This window comes from Podarcis cretensis, assembly GCF_951804945.1.
Source record: "Podarcis cretensis genome assembly, chromosome: 17".
NCBI classification, from domain to species: domain Eukaryota; kingdom Metazoa; phylum Chordata; class Lepidosauria; order Squamata; family Lacertidae; genus Podarcis; species Podarcis cretensis.
In genome coordinates, this window is record NC_137187.1 from 28,229,733 (window position 1) to 28,252,737 (window position 23,005).

The window sequence follows — 23,005 nt, forward strand, 5'->3', positions numbered from 1 at the left end:
CCACGTGACAAGGGGGCCCGGCAGCCTCGGCGCAAGCCGAACGACTTTGCGCAGGCGCGCTGTGGGCGGGGAGGACGCGCCCCCGGGGGCCGGATCAGCTGGCGGGAGGCGTGCGCTCTTGCGCTCCCAGAGCCGGCGGCGGGGGCTGTTTTGGTGCGGAGTTCAGCAGGCAGGAGAGGGACAAAGCAGCAGCCGAGGCAGCAGCTCGCAGCGACCAGCCTCCCCCTGCGCGGATCCTCTTCTGCTTAGGTTGCGTCCGCGTTGCGCGCCCCCCCCCCCCTTATGCTCCTTGCCCGGGTCTGGCCATCATGACCACGCTCCGTTTGTGGGACCACCTGCGGGCCGGCAGCTCCGAGCTGGACTGGTGCGAAGACAACTACACCATCGTGCCCAGCATCGCCGAGTTCTACAACACGGTGCGTATCTCGAACTCAAGACCTGAGCCCGGAGAGGAGGAGGTGGGCGCATTTGGAAGCCGGGGGGGGGGCGTGTGGATTGGGAAGTACGTACAAATGCACGGTGGGGCTGAATGCGTGATGTTTACACGGCTCGGCTCTTTCCCTTCCCTGCCGCTCAATTATTTCTTTCTCAACAAATTGTTATTTTTTTTAAACAAATGCCACCGCGTCGTGGAAATGCCAAATGAGGTCCTGGGCGCAATCGGACTTGCAATCGGATCCTGGAGACCTTCAAGTGGGGCTCCGATTTCTGCTTTGGCACCGACTCGCGTGCAAGGCGCTGCATATCAGTTCTCAGCCTTGGTCAAATTGGGAAAAGGACTATTTTGCAAAACTGGAAGAGGATACCCAGTGTTGTATTTTAAAACTGCAGCTACTGGCGAATAGCTGTGTATTATTATTTTTAATCGAAGAGAGAGCCTGTCTCGGTAAACAAACAGAATACACTATGGTCGGTTTTACTTTAAGAAACTAAGTGGTTGTTTATTATCCTGGTGGTCTTATTTTCAGATAGTGAGGGGCCTTAAAATACAACAAACTATCTTTTTATTATCTGAATAGCTTGCAGATATGGAACTTCGGATCAGATCGTTTTCCTGGGATCTTTTTTCCTTTGTTTTTCCTGGCAGAAATGCTTGTAAAATCAGAGAATCCTCCATAGAGCTGGAAAAAGTCTACAGTCCTTTGAATCCCTTTTGAGAGGAGCAGGGATCATGGACTGTCATTTTTTCAGGCTGTTCAGATTGGAGGATAAAGCTTAAATTGCATGCAGTGGATTAATGGAGCAAAGCAGAATTTTCCATCTGTTATCATCTTAAGCTTTAACATTGCTTTAGAAAAGGTAGATCTGGATCTCTGGCTGATTTGCAGATCAGCAGGATTTCCTAACAACTAAAACGCTACAATCTGGGCACCTGATAGTTAGGAAACTTGAAGGGAAATTCTGGTACTGAACTGAGAGCAAAATTTCTGGCCTGATCAGGAGTTCACAAGCTTGAAGTCTGCCTTTCCCAGTTTTAGAAAAACAGCTTTTTCTCAAGGAATTAAGACTGCTTTCAAGGCTGATTTACATATTAACAAATTCTTCCATGCAATCAGCTCTGTGTAGGAATAATGCTATCTTGCATGTAGGTTTTCACACATAGTTGTCCAAAAAATTTATTAGTTTTCACAAGATTATAAACAAACAAACAAACACACACACACACACACACACAAGACAAACATAAATCATAGCCTTATTGAAAATTACAGTTATTAACTTTGTTAAATGACTTCCTCGCTTCCCTTTGGTTGAATTTCATTGCATGTCCTTTTAACAGTTTTCCAAATCCCAATTTTTATAAAATTTAACTTAAGCATTAACATCCTTAGATCTTCACCTTATGGAATTAAACATAACATAAATAAAATCCTTAGCCCTTTGGGTATCTGCAAGCTATTTTCAGTTTAACTTAACAAATTTAACTAAATAATCATTAAATTTAATCCATTCTTCCTGATACTCCTCCTCCTTCTGGTCGCGGACTCTTCCGGTTAGGTCGGCTAGCTCCGAAAAATCCATCATCTTCATCTGCCATTCTTCTATTGTTGGTAATTCTTGGGTTTTCCACTTTTTAGCTAACAAAATACGAGCAGCAGTTGTGGCATACAAAAATAATTTAACATCTTTCTTGGGCAATTCCAAACCTGTTATTCCAAGAAGAAAGGCCTCTGGTTTCTTTATAAATGCATATTTCAACATTTTTTTCCATTCATTATAAATCTTTTCCCAGAAGTCTTTCACCTTGGGACAGGTCCACCACATATGATAAGAGGTTCCTTCCATTTCTTTACATTTCCAACACATATTGTCACAATTATGATATATCTTTGCTAATTTTAAAATAAATAAAAAATAAAAATAGGTTTTGACACATAGAGGACTGTGCATTCATGCAAAAATGTGGCCTGGATGCACATGGTGTTGCATGCTGGTAACACATTAATTTAACCTGTTAATAAGTCCGCCCTCCCCCACAAAAAACTAGCTTGCAAACTAACTAGCCTTCTGACTGCACACGCCTATGTTAAGTCAATAGCGTGTTTAAACAGCCCGAAAGAATAAGAATAATCTTTCTTCCATCTCCAAAAGGTTCCCTGCTTTTCTGGTCAGGAGGGATTCTTTTAAGTTATTCACCTGGTTTTCTGTGGCAATTTATAAGCCGGCACTTAATTCCTACCTCCACAATATTGTGGCAATGTGTGGAGCGGCCCCTCATCCCATGGGACAATTGCTGCGTACTTTCCTGCGTTTTTTTGAAAACACGCAAGCCGTGTTTTTCCACTGCGAGATCTTTAAAGCCGTTTGCAACCCAGAATAAAACAGTATCAAACAAAAATCCACATTTGAACGTAACTCCCCAACCTGCGTACGAATGTGCGCACACAGATGCAGGATAGAGCTTGTTGTTGTTGTTTAGTCGTTTAGTCATGTCCGACTCTTCGTGACCCCATGGACCAGAGAACGCCAGGCACTCCTGTCCTCCACTGCCCCCCGCAGCTTGGTCAGACTCATGCTGGTAACCTCGAAAACACTATCCAACCATCTCGTCCTCTGTCGCCCCCTTCTCCTTGTGCCCTCCATCTTTCCCAACATCAGGGTCTTCTCCAGGGAGTCTTCTCTTCTCATGAGGTGGCCAAAGTACTGGAGCCTCAGCTTCACAATCTGTCCTTCCAGTGAGCACTCAGGGCTGATTTCCTTCAGAATGGAGAGGTTGGATCTTCTTGCAGTCCATGGGACTCTCAAGAGTCTCCTCCAGCACCATAATTCAAAAGCATCAATTCTCCGGCGATCAGCCTTCTTTATGGTCCAGCTCTCACTTCCATACATCACTACTGGGAAAACCTGGAGGAGGAACCGGCAAGCCACTCCAGTATCCCTGCCAAGAAAACTCCATGGACAAAGACAACAGGATAGAGCTAGCAACAACAAAATAGGCAACAAATGGGAGGGAAGAAATTGTGCTATTATTTTCTTTCCACCTGACTTCAAAACACAAGGCCACCTGGAAAAGGCCAGTGCGTTTATTTTCTCAGGATCCTGTTGTTAGGAGCATGTTGACACTTTCAGCGCTTTAAAGTCCAAAACTGACCAGCGCTGTCTTTAGTATATGCGCCTCCGGGGTGCAAAGATCCGCCCAGCGCCCCCAAATTTAGTTTAGTCTCCAAATTAACACCACCACACTTATAAGTATTGTTTGGGCACCTACTTAGCAGAAACATCAGTCGTGTCAAAGGTGCCACCGATCCCGCTGCCTCATAGCGGCTCAATACAATACGTAACATAGTATTTTGATGTAAGAGTTAATTTTGCGTGCACAGCGCCGTTGAGAATGACAAGCGCTGGTGCGGCGCATCTTTGGTAAATGAGCGCACAAAGTCGAAAGTCCTTTAGTGAAACAGTAGGTATACATTTTGGCAATACTTAGGTATATATGTATTTTGTTTTTCCAGCTTGATCAAAATTATTTCATAACAGGTAGATAGTTAAGAGCTTAGGTGGCTTCAGCGGTGGCTGCCTGGCACCCCCCAGAATTCGGCGCCCGGGTGCCCTGCACCCCTTGCACCCCCGGGGAAAGACGGCCCTGAGTGTGACATTTTGGTCATTGGCTTGAGCAACAGCTTAACTACACCACTGTATATTTATTAATCCACCCATGGGCTCAGCAGGATGCTCTGATGAGGACATACTTTGAACTTCAAGGTTTATTTATTTATTAAATTTGTATACCTCCCTTATACCCATAGATCTCAGGGCCGTCCACAACATAAAATCACAATATAACCCCCCCCCCCGAAAATACGTAATAGAAACAAAAGACAAACCAAGAATCCCCCTTTCCACAACACCTTTTCAAAGGGCTTCAGATGACAATCAGTCCAAGGCCTGGTTGAAGAGGAACGTTTTTTTTGCCTGGCACCTAAAGGTGTAGAATGAATGAGTCCCCCTGGGGGAGAGCGTTCCACATTTCGATTTGGGGTGGGAGGCGAAATACCATCATCCATTTTTTTATTTGCATACCGTCTTTCTATCTTACAATACTCAAGGCGGTTTACAAGCTGAAGATCTAGCAATCTAACACAATACAAAAATGTGATAATAAAACAAAACTTTAAGCAACCTACATCAAAAAGTAAAAGGTAAAGGTAAAGGTACCCCTGCCGTACGGGCCAGTCTTGACAGACTCTGGGGTTGTGCGCCCATCTCACTTAAGAGGCCAGGGGCCAGTGCTGTCCGGAGACACTTCCGGGTCACGTGGCCAGCGTGACATCGCTGCTCTGGCGAGCCAGAGCAGCACACGGAAACGCCGTTTACCTTCCCTCTGGTAAGCGGTCCCTATTTATCTACTTGCACCCGGAGGTGCTTTCGAACTGCTAGGTTGGCAGGCGCTGGGACCGAGCAGCGGGAGCGCACCCCGCCGCAGGGATTCGAACCGCCGACCTTTCGATCGGCAAGCCCTAGGCGCTGAGGCTTTAACCCACAGCGCCACCTGCGTCCCTACATCAAAAAGTAACATTCAACAATTATTAGAGTAGTATAAAATAATAATATCAACATATAAAAGGAAAGGGTTGATATTCCCCTCCCCCCCAAAAAAAATAAAATTCTAGTGACAGCTACTTTTAGAAAATAAAGTCAATATTGGGAGATCTCTCCCAAATGATTGGATCTCTCATGTCCACCTCCGCCATGGATGCCCTTCTGATTTCAAGAGGAGAGAAAAAGTTACCTCTTTCCTCACAACCGTTTGCTGGTTGCAATTAAGAAGCTGAAGTGAATATAAAGTAGGAGTGCTTTTTTCCCCCATGCAGCCCAAATTAAGGATTATATCTTGTGCTTTGAAACTTGAAAAGCAACTCAAAAGGATTTGCTCTTCTCTAGCAGCTGCCTTGTACCGAAAGTAGTGGGGTTTAATCTTTACAAAATAGGCTCCTTAGTGCTTTCCGTTCCATCTGCAAGGCTGTTTCTAAAGTCAAGCGGAACAGGGTGGAAAAATGCATCTCTCTCTTCCTCCTTCCTTTCCCTCAACGCCCCTGCCCCGTGTTTCTGAAATTTTCCCTGCGTGGAAGAAAGTACTCTGTCAGTGAAGGCCTCCCATTGTGTGCTAGCGCTAGGTGATACCTGGTTTTCAACATCGTGATAGATCAACATGACGATAGATCACCAGTGAAACATCGCAATATACCGATATATCACAATGTTTGAAATAAGGATGGAGCTATGTACAGTGGTCCCTTGGTACTCAAACTTAATCCGTTCCAGAAGTCCGTTGCAAAACCAAGGCGTGCTTTCCCATAGAAAGTAATGCAAAACGGATCAATCCATTACAGACTTTTAAAAACAACCTTTTAACATGAATTTTACTATTTAACAAGACCACTGATCCAAAAAATGAAAGCAATAATCAATGTATTGTTCTATAAACTAAATAAGACAGTATTGTAGATGATAAAAATTAAAATTATTATTTTTTTCTTACCTGCACTGATGATAGTCACTGTTTGGATGGGGAGCTTTTATCCATTTCCGCAGTCGCACAATCAATCAGTCAGTAGCTGAACTGGGTTCCACACAGTCACAAAAACAAATAAACCGAAAAAGCCTCAAAAACAAAAATGCAAAATAAATAGCCAAAACAAAAGCAGCAAACATAATCTGTTCCAGAAGTCTGATATATTGCCAGGTCAAAGATTAGGAAACCATTATCACAATATGGACTTCAAACCGATTTGGGATGATATATTGACATATTGCCCACCCTAGTCTGTCCACTGGGCTCTGCTGAATCTGCTGATGAAGAGAGCCTTGTGACTTCAGACTGCAGGCGAGGGATGCCATTTCTGAACCCTCCCAGTGTTTGCAAGATACAGTGGAACCTCGGTTTTTGAACGTAATCCATTCCGGAAGACCGTTAAACTTCCAAAACGTTTAAAAAACTGAAAGCGGAAGCCTCAGTTCAATAGGGTAGCTCAAAACGGAAGCAGAGCCGTATGTTCGGGTTCGGAAAAATGTTCAAAAACCGGAACATTTACTTCTGGGTTTTCGGCATTCGGGAGCCGAAATGTTTGAAAACGGAGCCGTTCAAGAACCGAGGTTTGACTGTGCTAAGCTCCCTGCCTGTCAACAATACCGTGTCTGGGATAAACCTGCTCTTAGCTATCTCTCTGTTTCACTGCGGGGCTGGTTTTCTAATTGCAGGACGTTCAGGGAGGTATTCCACTTATCATTTGCCCCCCTTCCTGGTTCTGTTTATTCTGCCCCCTCAGAACTTTCTCTCCCCGTTGCTGCATCCATCAGAGAGCTGGTTCAGGGAGCTCTTAGCTCCTCTTCCGTTGGTCTCCTGGAATCGCAGAGCATAGAATCATAGGATCACAGAATTGGAAAGGGACCCGAGGGTCATCTAGTCCAACCCCGCCATCTCAGCAGAAGCATCCATGACAGACGGCCATCCAACCTCTGCTTAAAAGCCCCCAAGGAAGGAGAGTCCTCCATCTCCCTAGAGAGACAGCTCTTACTGTCAGAACGTTCTTCCTTATATCTAGTTGGAAATCTCCTTTCTTGTTGACCTCTTGATGTGTCCCAAACAACAAGGAAGGGGTGTGGTGGGGGGTTCTCCACCCACTCCCTCCTCCCAACACAACAAGGCTGCCCCAAAATTAAGAAGCTAAAGCCAACCGATTGTTCTCTCATAGAGTTTGAAATATGGCCGGCTCTCCCATGAGGCAAAGTGAGGCAATGGTGTCATGGTCCGAGTCAAAGTCCCGGCTGAGGACGTCGGGACCGAGGGCAAGATGGCGGGGTGCGAGCAGGAACAGGGGTCCAGAAGTCAGGAAGCCAAGAATCTGAGGGACAGAGAGCCGGGAGTCAAGAAGCCAAAGGTCCAAGAGTCAGGAAGCAAGGAGTCACGAAGTCAGGGGTCCGAGGATCAAAAAGCAAGGAGTCACAAAGTCAGGGGTCCAAGGAGCAAGGAGTCACAAAGTCAGGGGTCCAAGGAGCAAGGAGCAAGGAGTCAGAAAGTCAAAGGATCAAGAAGCAGGGAGTCAAGGAGCCAAACACAGCAAGGCAGGGAACGTGTTGCTGTGGCAAAGAGCCGAAGGGAAAATGCTGACCTTATATCCCTTCCCGGCTCTTGCCACCAGGTGCAGCGAGTTACTAATCGGCCTCACCTGTGCGGGCCACGCCTTGCCTCCTCAGAACAAACTTAGGAAGGCCCCAGTCCTGCAAAGTCCTGTTGGTCACAGGGCCTGGCTCCTGCACGCACTCCACTCAGGCGGCAGGATCCACAGGGACGGCAGATCTGTCTTCCAAGGAATGCATTGTCCATTGCTGCTGTGGTGACAGTGACAGGACGCTCCTTGCTGCCTCTATAGCAGCTTCTTAGCCAATAGGAGGCACTGCTGGTCTCCCGTCATCCTTGTCCGCATTGTAGATCTTTATTCCTCTCCTGGCAGGGTGGGGCGGCCCCGTTTTGTGGCTCGCCTCAGGTGACAAAATGCCTTGAGCCATGGGAGGAGCCGTGTTGCCATGTGTTTTGCCAAGGCCGAAGTGCTGGCTCGGACCAGAACGTCCCACGAGTTGGAGCCAAGTGACTTCTACTCAACTTACTCTTCCTTGCACGTGCAAATCTTTCAATGCTCTCGGCCAGAAGAAGAAGAAGAAAGGGCACGGGTTCCTCAAAAGAGGAATTCAAGGAGACCGAGCTGCAAGTGTTTCATAGCGCTTTCTTTCTTCTGGCTCAAAATTGGGGGATGCCTGGAAAGTTTTGTGACGCCCGCAACCCAGTCGGCCTCTTTCACGGCTACTGTGGTGATCACACAGGGTCCTCGGACGTTTGATGGTCTATTGATCCCTGTGCCACCACTGTGATCACTTCCCCGCTGCCACTAACCCGTTTCTCTCGGGTACACACTGAGTCCAGTTGTCCAGTTGTTGACATTAAAACAAATAAACAAGTTTATTTTATAAGCATTAAGAAGTTTATGGTTTCAGATAATTTTTCTTGTCAGTTTCTTAACCTTAGTTTCTTTACCGGCCTATACCTTCCTAATACCTTCTGACTGATTATCTCAACTGTTTGACTCATTCCTCTTAACAGATTCTCTCACTCTTTCACATCAGACTAGCCCAGCCAACAGACTTATCCTCCCTCTCTCTTCTCTAACTCCAGACTGACTTCTTAACAACTCTAACTTTAACTCCTCCCCTTGGGTTCCTATAGGTTGGTCATTTTACAATTAACCCTTTCCTTATGAACCCAGTATGATGTCACACCCTAGGAGGGCAAACGCCACAGCCACCACTCCTGGTTTTGTGGTTGCAGCCTTGGCAGTGGTCTTCCAGGGACCATGCCTGTTGGTCTTTGCCATTTTTGTATTGTGTCAGCATGAGGGTGATGTCTTCTCCAGGCAGTTGAGAGCACTGCATGTCCTAGAAAGAGTTGATTCAGGCAAAGTGATGGTCTAAGTCGTGCATGGCATGAGGTCTGTCTACACCATGGGTAGGCAAACTAAGATCCGGCCCAATCGCCTTATAAATCTGGCCCGCGGACGGTCCAGGAATCAGCGTGTTTTTACATGAGTAGAATGTGTGCTTTAATTTAAAATGCATCTCTGGGTTATTTGTGGGGCATAGGAATTCATTCACCCCCCCCCCATATAGTCTGGCCCCTCACAAGGTCTGAGGGACAGTGGACCGGCCCCCTGCTGAAAAAGTTTGCTGACCCCTGGTCTACACTTCTATCTCAATTTGTGTGTCAGGGCAGGGATGGAGTCTTTGGGGGGGGGGGAGATGTTGTTTTTATTTCTGCCTCCTCTTATCCAGATATTTGCCTAGGAAAGTGCTAAGCTTACTGTGTTGTGCAAGATCCCTCTCCCGCCCCCAACATTTTTTGTTTTGGTTTTGTAAAATACCACTTTATTTAATCATTCCCTTCTGCTTATTTTTTTTTTCCGTTTCCCCCCTTAGATAAGCAACATCTTATTTTTTGTTTTGCCACCCATATGTATGTGCTTATTCCGACAATATGCAACCTGCTTCAACAGCGGAATATATTTAATATGGACCCTCCTTGTGGTAGTTGGTAAGTCCTTCTGTGTCTGTCCTATGTGACCTGAAATTTTGAGAAATCATATTCATTTATTTATTATTTGAAAACAAGGCGCACCGGGGTGGGGGTGGACAACAAATAAGGTGCTTGGAAAACTTGCCCAATTTCAGAAGTACAGTACACTCCCAAAATAAAATATTGGAAGTTGGGTGCCATTTTGAGCCTCTCAGTTTCCCCTGCTATGTATTAAAGAAGGTAGTTTTCCATTATTACGAACATTGTGGGATACGTCATGGTGCTTCCAGTTCGATTCTTATTCTGGGATGGCTTCTCCTCAAGCCGACAAGTTTTATCCACCCTCCATTTAATCTGGATTTAGCCTTTCTGGCAGAAATCCAAGAAGTATAAAAAAGTCTGTGGCCAGTGACCCATTTCTGCTAATATGCAGATTAAGTCTCTGTCTGTAAGCATTGAGGTTGGTTTCGGTTCTGGACTTAATGGTCTCGAGAGGAAGGGCAGTGCGTATTATTTTACTTACCTCAAAGAGTAGTAGGCCAGCACTGTTTGCTCAGTCAGGCCCTGAACTACTCATCAGCTGATTTCCTTTTTGCACCTTCATATATATATATAGATATCTATTTTGACACATCCTCACAGTTTCTCAATTAAGTTCTGCAGTGAGATTAACTGACTGTGCAAACAAAACTCCTCCCCACTGAAGTCTCCCACGAATACTTTGCTCTAAAGTTAATTTTGAAGCTTTTGGGAGTGGGTTTCGGTCTTCAAAACCTAGCTCTTCGCTGTGTGTTTGGTCGCTTGCTTGCGTTAAATTTTCAGGCGCTTGTCTGTACAAAGCCGCCTGGCTGTTGTTGAATCTCGCAGAGAAGAGAAGAGAAGAGAAGAGGACGTTTGAACTGTGCTGTAATGACCTCTTGATTCTGAATGTCTCCCCCCTCCAGGAATTGGATCTGTCTACTTCCACGCCACGCTCAGTTTCCTGGGTCAAATGCTTGATGAACTCGCTATACTCTGGGTTTTGATGTGTGCACTGGCTCTGTGGTTTCCCAGAAGATATCTTCCCAAAATGTTCAGGAACGACAGGTAATGTCTCTTAAGCGCTGGTGTGCTGGTCCCGAGGGTTAACCGTGCAGCAAGATCCAAGTCCAGTCCGAGGTCGAGGGTGCGGTATGGAGGCTGTCCGTCAAAGCTGAAGCGGGGTCCAAGGCAGGGAGTCGGGTGAGGTCAGGACATCCGGCAGAAGAGCAGGACAGGGTGCAGGCAGGAACAGGTTACCAACAATGTTGCTCCTGCAACCTGGGACTGGGGCCCTGGTCCACAGCCCCGGTCCACAGGTGTCTCGCCTCTCCTGGCCTGAAGGCGAGCACTCCTCCTGCGGGAACTTAGTTCCCTCTGCCTCTCTGCCCTGAGCCTCTGCAGCTCAGGAGGGGCTGGAGGGTTACTGGACCCAGAGGCAACCTCAGCTTCCCCTGATGGGGCTGAGAGTGGACCACCTGCAGGCAATGGGTCCTCCCCCCTCTCAGGAGCCAGAGCAGACTCAGCTGGTGCCTGCACCTGAGGATCCAGCACAGGTGAGGACCCTTTGGGCTCATGCCCCAGCCCCGGCTCAGCTGGTTCTGGAGGTGGGGACTCCTGTGCAGGCTGGGATTCCTCAGGTTCAGCCTCCGAGTCCGAATCCCAGGCCATCACAGCTGGCCTTTAAAGAGTGGGCTGCATTAATAGCACTGTGCCCTTCTCCTCAGAAGAGGGCAGGAGAGAACCAGAAAGGGCTGTAACCCAGAGATTCTGACATCACCTTTAAATTTGCCATCTGCCAAGGCTATAATAAAAACTAGGTTGTGGGATATTGAAAGCCAAGAACTAACAGTAGCAGCAGAGAAAACATGGTCCCCTCTTTATTTTCAACTTTCTTGGGCACATGAAACTAACACAATTACCTTGAATTTCTGCTTAACCCTCAAGAAAGAAGGGCATTTTCGCTGGCCAGGTTGAATTCAAATCCATCAAACCTCCTTTGGGGAAGGTTCTCAGGCAGGGTGGAAGGAGAAAGAACTTGCCCAGGTGAAGACCACCTGGTGGAAACCCTTACACACATGGTTCTCAGTTGTAAATTATATGCTGATCTCCGTCAGCAATTTCTAGATCAACTCTGCATCCCCAAATGGAAACCAGAGTCAGAGGTCATACATTTTCTATTACTGGGGAATGATCAGGAGCTCACCAAGTTAGTGGCTAAATATTTCCATTTGGTTTTTTGTCATCGAAATACACTGCAGATGTCTGATCTCCCTGGAGACCAAGAGATGTGACCATAGACTGTTCTGCCTCCTTTCTTTTAGCAAATGTTTTGTGCCACTGGGGAAGTGGAAATTCTGTATTGATTTGTCTTGGAAGTTTGGATGTGATGCCAATAAAAGGTTTAATGATGCTGACTCTTTTTTTAAAAATAATAATCCAGGGGCCGATTTAAGGCAGCAGTGGGTATACTCTCTGGGGTCACCACCTGCCTTGCCTTCATTAAGCCTGCCATCAATAACATCTCGCTGATGACGTTGGGTCTTCCCTGCAGTGCCTTGCTTGTCGCAGAGCTGAAAAGGTGGGTGTCTGTCGCCGTGACAAAGTAGATCTTCTGTTTGGATGCCTGCTTACCGTTTGGAGCGAACACCTTCTGGGTGTGTGCAGGGCCAGATTTAGATTTGATGAGGCTCTCAGCTCCTGAAGGTAATGGGGCCCTTTCTATGTCCAGCTGTCCTTTGCCCACAACAAATTGGCGCTGTTTTTTGTGTTGACTATATGCTATATGGTAATTGATGGCCCTAAGGTAAAGGGTAAAGGGACCCCTGACCATTAGGTCCAGTCATGACCGACTCTGGGGTTGCGGCGCTCATCTCGCTTTATTGGCCGAGGGAGCCGGTGTACAGCTTCCAGGTCATGTGGCCAGCATGACCAAACCGCTTCTGGCGAACCAGAGCAGCGCACGGAAACGCCGTTTACCTTCCCGCCAGAGCGGTACCTATCTACTTGCACTTTGACATGCTTTCAAACTGCTAGGTTGGCAGAAGCAGGGACTGAGCAATGGGAGCTCATCCCTTTGCAGGGATTCGAACTGCTGTCCTTCTGATCGGCAAGCCCAAGAGGCTCTGTGGCTTAATCCACAGTGCCACCGCATCCCTGTTGATGGCCCTAGTAGGTATCTAAAGCCATTTGCACATCGCAAAACTTGTATTTTATCAAAGTAACTGTTGAACTGGAATACAATTAAGAAGCATATTAATAGTGAAATAATTATTAAGCTCTAACATAGTAAAATGATTTTTTATTCATAACAAACTTAATAATGCAAACACATTGGCATTTGGCAATAACAAAAGTTCCATTAGAAACACAATTTACAAAGACTAATAAGCTAACACAATTTACAAAGACTAATATTCTAGTCTCTAGAAACTTGCTATAACATGAAATAATAATAAGTGAAAATATATGATCCAAACGACTAATAATTATAAATAGCAGAATGTAGGCACCCTATATATAGAAAGCAGCAAACCAGTGATATTTTAGGGAGCAGGCTAGCAGGTGGGGTCCATGACTTACATCATAGGAGCCTACACAACACAAAACACTGTTGCTGTATGTAGGTTTTATTTTATTTGTTTTTTATCTTATATTTTGGAAAAGTACACCCAGGCTTTTTTTTCTTTAATTTTTTTGGGGGGGCTCCCAAGAGAGTGGGGCCCTAAGCTGTAGCTTGTTTAGCTGATACATAAATCCGGCACTGGGCGTGTGACTTACCTGTGGGCAGGGTGGCAGAAGCACACCTGGAATTAAGACACAAAAGAGCTTAAATGTTCCCACGGAAATCCCAAGCATCTGGACAGGAGCTGTTTTGGGTGGTCAACTTGACAAGGTGATAAATGGTTCTGTAAATAGCCTGGGTGCATTATAATAACTTCTCTCCCTTAGGGTTGCAAAACAAAATATCTTGCCACGTTAAAGAGATGACGGAGGCTCCCAGTTTGAAAGCTGCCACCTGGGCCTTCAAAAGGGGCTGTGATGCTGAGAAGAGGGATTATAATTTTTTAATAATTTATTATTTATGCCCTGTCCATCTCTCTACCCCCCCCCCCACATTTTAAAAAAATATCAGCTGTAACTGTCTGGCTGTTAAGTAAAGGTAAAGGGACCCCTGACCATTAGGTCCAGTCATGGCCAACTCTGGTGTTACGGCACTCATCTCGCTTTACTGGCCGAGGAAGCTGGCGTACAGCTTCCGGGTCATGTGGCCAGCATGACTAAGCCACTTCTGGTGAACCAGAGCGGTGCATAGAAACACCGTTTACCTTCCCGCTGGAGCGGTACCTATTTATCTACTTGCACTTTGACGTGCTTTCGAACTGCTAGGTTGGCAGGAGCAGGGACTGAGCAACGGGAGCTTACCCTGTCGCGGGGATTCGAACTGCCGACCTTCTGATCGGCAAGCCCTAGGCTCTGTGGTTTAACCCACAGTGCCACCCGTGTCCCAGTGCTTGGCTGTTAGTCACCATCTGAATGGTCTCATTTATTTGGAAACCAGAAATGCCAGTGGAGCTGCGCTGGGATGAGAACCCCTCGGGCAGGTGTAACGCACCCTAACTTACTGCCAATCCTTCTTGCAACAGTGTTGTAGGAAGACGAAATCAAAGTACCGCTTCACACGGGATCATGCAATCTATGGCATTCGCTCCTGCCATGCGCATCAGCTTGGATGCCCCTAAAAGTGGCTTAGACTTTCTGTGTTTAGTCGTAAGCCTCAATTTGCTTTTGGCTCGTGGCTTTTTCTAAGCCACATGCTTGTTTTTTTTTGTTTTGTTTTTTTAAGAGTGCTTTTAGACAATACCCTTGATATTTGTTTTCATGCCATGACCTGCCTTGGGGCAAGGGGGGTATATGCAACCATTGCCCCCAACCCAAATGTACAAAGCTTATTGTCTCCGAGTTTTGTTCAGTTCTTAATCTTAGGTCAGATGTCATTCCGTTGCTGTGCTTTCAATGGTCTCCTGGCTTGGCTTTCAGATGTGACAACGTGCGAGTGTACAAGCTGGGACTATTTTCTGGCCTCTGGTGGACTTTGGCTCTTTTTTGTTGGATCAGCGACAAAGCATTTTGTGAGATCTGGTCGTCATTCAACTTCCCATATTTGCACTGCGTATGGTGAGTCCATCGTGTTCGGATTCCAGTCCTTGCCACAATTCCCGCCCCCCTCTCTCTGCCCTCCGTTTCTCGGTGTTAGACCTTGCCATATTTGTTGGATGAAGAGACTATATAGAAAACTCAGACCACCCTTCACCAATGTCAGAGGTCCCCAAACTAAGGCCTGCGGGCCGGATAAGCCCCGAGGGACTCATTTATCTGGCCTGCGGCCACCTTCGCCACCTGTGGCCACCACCTGCTCTTACCGGCACTGCTCTGCGCGGCTGCCCACTTCCGGGTCGGAGGAGCACCAGAAATAGCTTGTGCGCATGCGCAAACATTATTTCTGTTGCACATCCGGGTCGGAGGAGGCCTGTGCACATGCGCACAAGCTATTTCCGGTGCTCCTCCAACCCGGAAGTGCGCCGGAAATAGCGTGTGTGCACGTGTATGTGCACGTGCTCCCCCATGTAGTGGTTAAGAGCGATAGACTCGCAATCTGGGGAACCGGATTCGCGTCCCTGCTCCTCCACCTGCAGCTGCTGGGTGACCTTGGGCTAGTCACACTTCTTTGAAGTCTCTCAGCCCCACTCACCTCCCAGAGTGTTTGTTGTGGGGGAGGAAGGGAAAGGAGAATGTTAGCCGTTTTGAGACTCCTTCGGGTAGTGATAAAGCGGGATATCAAGTCCAAACTCTCTCTCCGGCCCACAGAGCAATTGGTGCTGGAAACACCAGCTTGAGGTGTGGTAAGTTTGCTGACCCCTGACTAATGTGGTACCCGCCTCCCCGATGCCCATCAGCCCCCCCCCAGCCCCACACACTGGAGGGCACCATGTTTGTTAAAGCTGGTCTGAGTTCTCAGTGTAGTCTGTGAAGGCTGATCCAGACACTACAAAAATGAGCGTTGGGAGTGAAAAAAAAGTTTTGTTGCCTTAATGCCGGATTTACATTTCTATGGAAATAGCCCTGTGCTTGGGGCAAAGCGCATCTTTCCCCTGCCTAAGATCCCTGGTTCAGTCCCTGACATCTCCTGTTTCAGCCTCATGATACAGTGATACAGTGGTACCTCGGTTTACATATGCTTCAGGTTACATACAATTCAGGTTACAGACCCCTCTAACCCAGAAATATTACCTCGGGTTAAGAACTTTGCTTCAGGATGAGAACAGAAATTGTGCTCCGACGGTGCAGCGGCAGCAGGAGGCCCCATTAGCTAAAGTGGTGCTTCAGGTTAAGAACAGTTTCAGGTTAAGAACGGACCTCCAGAACGAATTAAGTACTTAACCCGAGGTACCACTGTATAGTGATACATCACGATGCCAAAAAGGAAGGAGTGCGAGGCACCAGGGCGAAACTGCCGCTGCTCCCACCAGCGCCTGGCCTGTGGAGGGAGGAGCCCTGGCCTCACAACAACAACAACAACAACAACAACAACAACAACAACGTTATAATAATTTATTATTTATACCCCATCCATCTATCTAGGTTTCCCCAGGCACTCTGGGCGGCTCCCAACTGAATATTAAAAACAGGATAAAACATCAAACATTAAAAGCTTCCCTTAACAGGGCTGCCTTCAGATGTCTTCTAAAAGTCAGGTAGTTGTTTATCTGTTTGACATCTGATGGGAGAGTGTTCCACAGGGTGGGTGCCACCACCAAGAAGGCCCTCTGCCTGGTTCCCTGTAACCTCGCTTCTTGCAGGGAGGGACCCGCCAGAAGGCCCTTGGAGCTGGACCTCAGTGTCCGGGCTGAACGATGGGTGTGGAGACGTTCCTATATTGGAATATTGTGAAGCTCCTTGACATCTGATGGGAGGTGGGTGCCACCACTGAGAAGGCCCTCTGCCTGGTTCCTTGTAACTTCACTTCTCGCAGTGAGGCAACTGCCAGAAGGCCCTCAGAGCTGGACCTCAGTGTCCGGGCTGAATGATGGGGGTGGAGACGCTCCTTCAGGTATATGGAAATGCTCTTTCACGAGGCACTGGAGTGAAGCTTCTGCCAGTGCCCAGCTCATAGAGGAAGCAGGCAGCCTGCCTGCTCAGCCGAAGAAGGAAGCAAAGGTGACGGCCTGCAGGGATGCCCCCCCCCTCACTGGCATCTCTGGTTTCATTTATTTGGAAACCAGAGTTGCCAGTAGAAGTGCGCTGGGATGAGAACCCCTTGGGCAATGTGGGGAAGTAACGCGCCCTGACTTACCGCGATCCTTCTTGCAACAGTCTTGTGGGAAAATTAGGAAGACGAAATCAAAGTACCGCTTCACACGGGATCATGTCATCTATGGCATTCGCTCCTGCCATGCGCAATGCACAGAGATGCCAGCATTATACCGCCGGGTTAAAACCCGATTGTGATCTGGCCCTTAATCCGGCCCTGGACAATGTATCAATACATCGCCCAGGCCTAATGCACGGTTTCTTCTTTTCAGATATGCAAGGAATATCAGTTGCATGCTGGTGCTGAGGAGCAAGCTGTACTCACCCTCCTCTGTTTCTGTTCTGTCCCCTCAGGCACATCCTCATTTGTATCGCCGCTTACCTGGGCTGCGTGTGCTTCGCCTACTTCGATGCCGTCTCGGAGATCCCTGAGCAAGGCCCTGTCATTAAGTTCTGGCCCAGTGAGAAGTGGGCGTTCATCGGGGTCCCTTACGTCTCCCTCCTCTGCGCGCACAAGAAATCGCCCATGAAGATTACATGATGCTCGACGGTTCTAACCTGCAGGAGGAGGAGAGGCCAGAGAACGAGACATGCGCCTTTCTTCCTCTGTCTCTCTACAAACTGTGGTTCTGCAAAGGGAACCCACGAGGACGTACCTGCGTTTTCCCTGCCTCCCACCCCTCTCTCTGGCTCCCAAGCAAAGTTCTTAGGAGCGAGCAGCAATGGCAACTCTTTTGCACCCCTTCTCTGTGGTTTTGGCAGATCTGGAGTTTTTCCCCTAATCAAAAGTCTTGAATTATAGCACTGGCAACGTTTTGCCATGTGCATTTTGCATAGCGTTCTCTAGCTGGAACTAGACATCGTGGGAGATGTGCGGTTGCTGTTGAAAAGGTGCCAGGACCGCCATCTCTTTTCCCCCTTCCTCAACCACCTACCTCCCCCCACAATGTGTGGCGTCTTCCACAATTGAACTCTGCCTCCCTTTTAATTGGCTGCCAGCTGCTCTTGCAGGGCGGGGACGCTCAGAATGCTCTGACATCACAGCATGTCAGCCTTGACAATGCCGCGCGATTTCCCATAAAGCCCAGCTCCTGACAAAACCCTTCCGTTCAACTCTGAGAGAGTATTTACACAGGCAATCTTTTGTTGTGAAGTAACCACAGGATCCAGCTGTTACTGAAGGCTTTTAAAAGGTTTGCTTTGTAGTTCTACCACTATCGCCTCTCTCACAAACTTGGGAGGATATTTATACCGACAGCATCTTCAAGGACAAAATATATTTCTAGCCAATCTGGTCAGAAGTTGTTGGGGGGTTTTTTGGAGGGAGGGCAGGGATTCACAAGGAAATATGTTTTGAGAAGCCGGCTTTTCTCAGTTGCTTGATTTAGTAGTTTGTAGGCTTAACCCTGAGATTGTTCTGCTCTAGGTCTCCTCCTGTTTTACTATGGTAAACTCATTCTCACTGGGCACTGCCAACTTACGAATGGCAGCTGGATCTTGTTGATTTCTTCAGATCAGGCTGCTGCTTACGGCATAGGAACAGGCCAGTCCAGGCTGCCCCTGTCTTGTCCACTGTCCCCCTTACTTGGCAGGGTGATTACCTAGTGGCCACTTGCCATTAGTTGCCACTTGAAGGAAAAAAACAAAACTCGCATGCATCTATACAATAATCTTTATTGCCATTGTCCCATACAGAACAACGAAATTGAAAAACCTACATAAAACATTCAAAACCCAACAGGCCTGCTATCCCAGCTATCCCAACCTGGTTAGCCCCCTAAAAACTCTGATACCCCATTTTTAATACAATATACTCCCATAGAGACTCTTTACACTGTGTTTAAAACCAATATTGCATTTCGGTAGAAACTGTTTCTCAGGCGGCTAGTCCTAGTTTTTATAACCCAGAAGGCAGAAGCTGAAAGAGATCATTTCCGGGGTGCGCACCATCCTGCACTATCTCTGCAGCTTTCTTTCTTTTCTTTTTTTCAATTTTTTAAAATTAGTTTTCACAATATTATAAACAAACAAACAAACACATAAAACAGACAAACATAAACCATAGCCTTATTGAAAATGACAGTTATTAACTTTGTTAAGTGACTTCTTCGCTTCCCCTTGGTTGAATTTCATTGCTTGTCCTTTTAACGGTTTTCCAAATCCCAATTTTTATGAAATTTAACTTAAACATTAACATCCTTAAACCTTCACCTTATGGAATTAAACATATTAATTCATCACTTAACATAAAATCCTTAGCCCATTAAGTATCTGCAAGCTGTTTTCAGTTAATTTAACTTAACAAATTTAACTAAATAATCATTAAATTTATTCCACTCTTCCTGATACTCCTCCTCCTTCTGGTCGCGGACTCTTCTGGTTAGGTCGGCTAGCTCCAACTATCTCTGCAGCTTTCTTGTGGCACCTGGAAGCATAGATTTGATCCAAGGTGGGAAGAGTGCACCCAATTATTCTCCCCGCAATCTTTACAACCCTATTCAGAGGAAGGGGCTTTTTTCCACTTACCTTTTTGTGATGTTCATCTCCCGGGCTTCTGCAGAAGGCCTTGAATTTGTGCAAATTCGCAGTTGCTGCCTCGGATCCTCTCTCTTTACTCAGGACTACGAGGCTGGCTGTGTGGAAGACCCCTCGGGAGAGATACCTCCAATCCATTGGCGTGACTGCATTGCTCAGCCACCATTTTAAGCAGAACTGTGGCACTTGGTGGTGGAGGTGGTTTGGCAGTGCCAGGGGGTTGGGGGTCCCGGGACAGACCTTTCTCTCCCCCCTGAACCTTCCCCACTTGGAATGCTGGCTGCCTTGTGCAACCTTTAGACATCATGCGTTTGTCAACAACCTGCTGCTTTTCAAGTTATCACAGCAGAAATCTGGGTTGAGTTGGCAATGGAAGTGGAGAAGAGTTGGCAGATCAGCCATAGGTGCTCTTTATAAGGTTGGGCCTTTGAGGGCAGTGTGAATAATGTATTCAATATTAATCCTACTCAGAGGTGTCCCATTAAAACCAACTGGTATTACTAACTTAGGCCCATTCATTTCAGTGGGTCTGCTCTGCGTGAACTTAGTTGGGCTGGAAAATAAGGGGGTAGGTTAAAAGCTCTAAATGCATGAAAATCTCTCCTTCCATTGAGAGATTTGAATTGCAAGATCTAAGAATGAACTAAGAATGAACCTTCAGATTCCGATCTGCTTGCTTGAGCTCTGAGCTTCATCCTTATTATTTGGGGCTGTTTGTCAATCTATGACAATAAGCAGACTAAAAAAAACACTGTTAGGTGATTGTGGGCAAGGAAGCAATTAACCAATTAAACACTTTGTTATTAACATATAATTAACACACACACGCACACGCACACACACACATATCATGATGCACACTTTTCTGGCTGCTGTTTCTGTTGAGACATCTTAGCCTTGATTTTTAATAGATTAATCCCCACTAATGAAATGAGATGTTAAAACAAACAAACAAAAACATCTACATTTAGCTAATTGTGCCCCAAGTACTGATTGAAATGACTGAACATGGCTTTATTATCCCACCTTCAGTCCCCTTTTGGTAGCAACTGAATAATGCATTGAGTTCTTGGAAAGAGATTAATGTAACAATAAGCCACCAGATTTTTGAAAAACCGATTTACCTTTTAATCTGCATTTAAATCCCTGGCTCTTTGCAAGCAAATAAATGAACTCTGAAAGGTTGAAGTTTAGCTGTCAAATATGGGGGTTTTTTTGCCACATGTTGCCATGACAGAGTTTTAGAGAGTGCTCATGCAGAGAGCACTCATATTCTGGCACATGTTTTAGTTTTAAGGAGGTTGCAGTTTCGTTTCAACAACAGCGAAGACTGTGGTTCACAAGCTGAATTCATGAAAGCTGTTTCAACTTTTAGGACAACATGATGCAAATGTTGCATGAGCCGTTGGCGCAATCTATAACATCTGACCAGAAAGCATGATGATTAATATAGGCCTCAGAGAATCTAGCTGCTTTGGAGAGATACATCATTTTTTTGGGTCCCAACTCCAGGTATAACATACCTTGTTCTAATCTGTATTCTAACCCCAAAATTTAGCTTTTTAATTTTACCCAGCTCCATATAAAGCTTAGTGACAAAGCAGTTTTAATGTTGTGTAGGTGCTTCCTGCCTTCTCCCTTCACATGAACTAGGAAACGGACCAGGTAGCCTTCCAGTTAACCATAGTTTCCTGTTTTGTGCAAACAAGGAAAAATTATGGTTAACACTTTGAAGGAGCCGGGGTATTAAATCACCATTTGAAGCTGGCTTCAATGCCTGGCTTGGGCAGAAGCTACTCACTAACCATAGCTCCCCGGTTCCAACAAAGAGTGGTGGAAGATGGCTTGGTTTGTTTTCTGATGTACACAAAAGTTAACGCTCATTGGCTTATTAAGCTGAGATATGGTCCCTCTAACTAAATAAGCGGAGAGCTCAAGCTTGATTTCTGACGGGCCACCTAACTGACCCAGGTGGTACCTCCATGTTTTGCTGTGACAGGAGCATGGCTTACCTCGTCGTCAGATGTGTGGCATTGGCACATGAGACAGACTCTCCCACTTCTGGATCGGAAAACCCATGGCAAGGCCCATTTCAAACCAAAAGGCTTTGTCTCTGGCTGACGACAAAAGATTTTCATGCAGAAGAGCCTAGATAGGAATGTGACCCCTTGTTCCTATTTCTTTTCTTTGCAGTTCTCTTTGCTCCAATTTATTTGATGTTTATTAGGGTTTTCTGGGACCACCGTCTGTCTTTGTTTTTGTTTTTAAGCTTAGGAAATTTGTGATAATACTCCGGTACAGTGTTAACCTTCAATGTGTGTTTTGGTTTTCTGCGGATGTTAAAATACACACACATGCACAAACCATATACCGTGAATTGCTTAAGGACTCAACGCGACTCATGGGACGGTACCACTTGACAAGAATGCAACCTACCTAGCGTTTTAAAACTGAGCAAGTTTCATGTAAAACCTAGCAAGCTTCCAATTCCTTTGTGTATGATTTAGTAAAATGTTCAGTGTTAAATCTTCTTCACTGTGTACTGCAATAAAATTTTTCCTTTGGAACTTCTCTCTGAAAAGAATGGGTTTAATACAAGCTGTGACGGAAAGATCCGTTAGTAATTTCCATTGCCATCTGTAGAACAGGGAAGTCAATGCACTGCCCCTTTCTATAGCCTGAAACAGGCTGAAATGTATATAGTTCTTCTCTCTAATATAGCAGGTATCCTTTCCATTACAGAGATGTAGTATTTTGAGCAGTATTAATGGAGGTAACTGCAGAGGGGTCAGGCAGAGGTTACCGATAGGCTTGCAGAAAGCTCTGAACTTATTATTATTATTTCTGCAAAAGGAAAAAAAAACAGTACTTGGAAAAAAATTAAACATTTCTGTAAAAGTCACATTTTTTTCAGTATTTGGAATTTTGCTTTCAGACTTTTTATTTTGATCCACTTTGGAACTGGGGAAGGGTGGTTGGGAATCGTGAAAAAGTGGAGAGGGAAAGAATAAACATGTGGATGAGCAAACATTGCCAGAACTTCTTCACATTTATTTTTTTTAAGGCGTCAAATCCCTCATCCCTGGAAGCCTGCCTTGGATTTGCTGTAACCCTTGGGGAAAATGTTTCATCTGCTTTCTTGAGGACTAGGAACCCTGTTCATATTTTGTTTTTATAAAATCAACACTGAGAAGTTTTCCTTTTGCTCTGCTTTCTTAAAAGTGCATTCCAGTATTTGGGACTTACTTAATAGGAAGCTTGTTTTAAGATTGAAGCCAAAACATACATTTAGTGTGCAGGATTCTGGTCTCAGAGAGATACAGTGATTGCTCTTAGAGTCTGTGTCCTGGTGTCCTCACAGGCTACATGGCAATTTAATGCAAAGCGTTCCTAAAAATTCGTATGTTTTGGTTTCCTGTATCAGTACAACTCTTCTGCTGGAAGACGTCTGCCAGTCTGAGGTGAGCAGAGGCCAGGCACAATGTCTCTGTGTGTGTGTGTGCATGAAAAAGAAGAAAAGCAGAATACACTGGAGGAGGGTAATCTTCACAGTATTAAGTTCTGAATTGCTTTCAAAGC

The 23,005-nt window shown here is 46.0% G+C and overlaps 1 protein-coding gene across 1 annotated transcript; it reads left to right on the plus strand.

Moving 5' to 3' along the window:
• The first annotated feature begins 13 nt into the window (after positions 1-13).
• Positions 14-21,997, plus strand: ACER2 (alkaline ceramidase 2). The gene is made up of 6 exons (XM_079959766.1): positions 14-416; positions 9,466-9,580; positions 10,507-10,648; positions 12,024-12,161; positions 14,621-14,758; positions 17,246-21,997. Exons 1-6 carry the CDS (start codon positions 309-311, stop codon positions 17,430-17,432), a joined length of 828 nt encoding a protein of 275 aa, XP_079815892.1. The 5' UTR covers positions 14-308; the 3' UTR covers positions 17,433-21,997.
• The last annotated feature ends 1,008 nt before the right edge of the window (positions 21,998-23,005 follow it).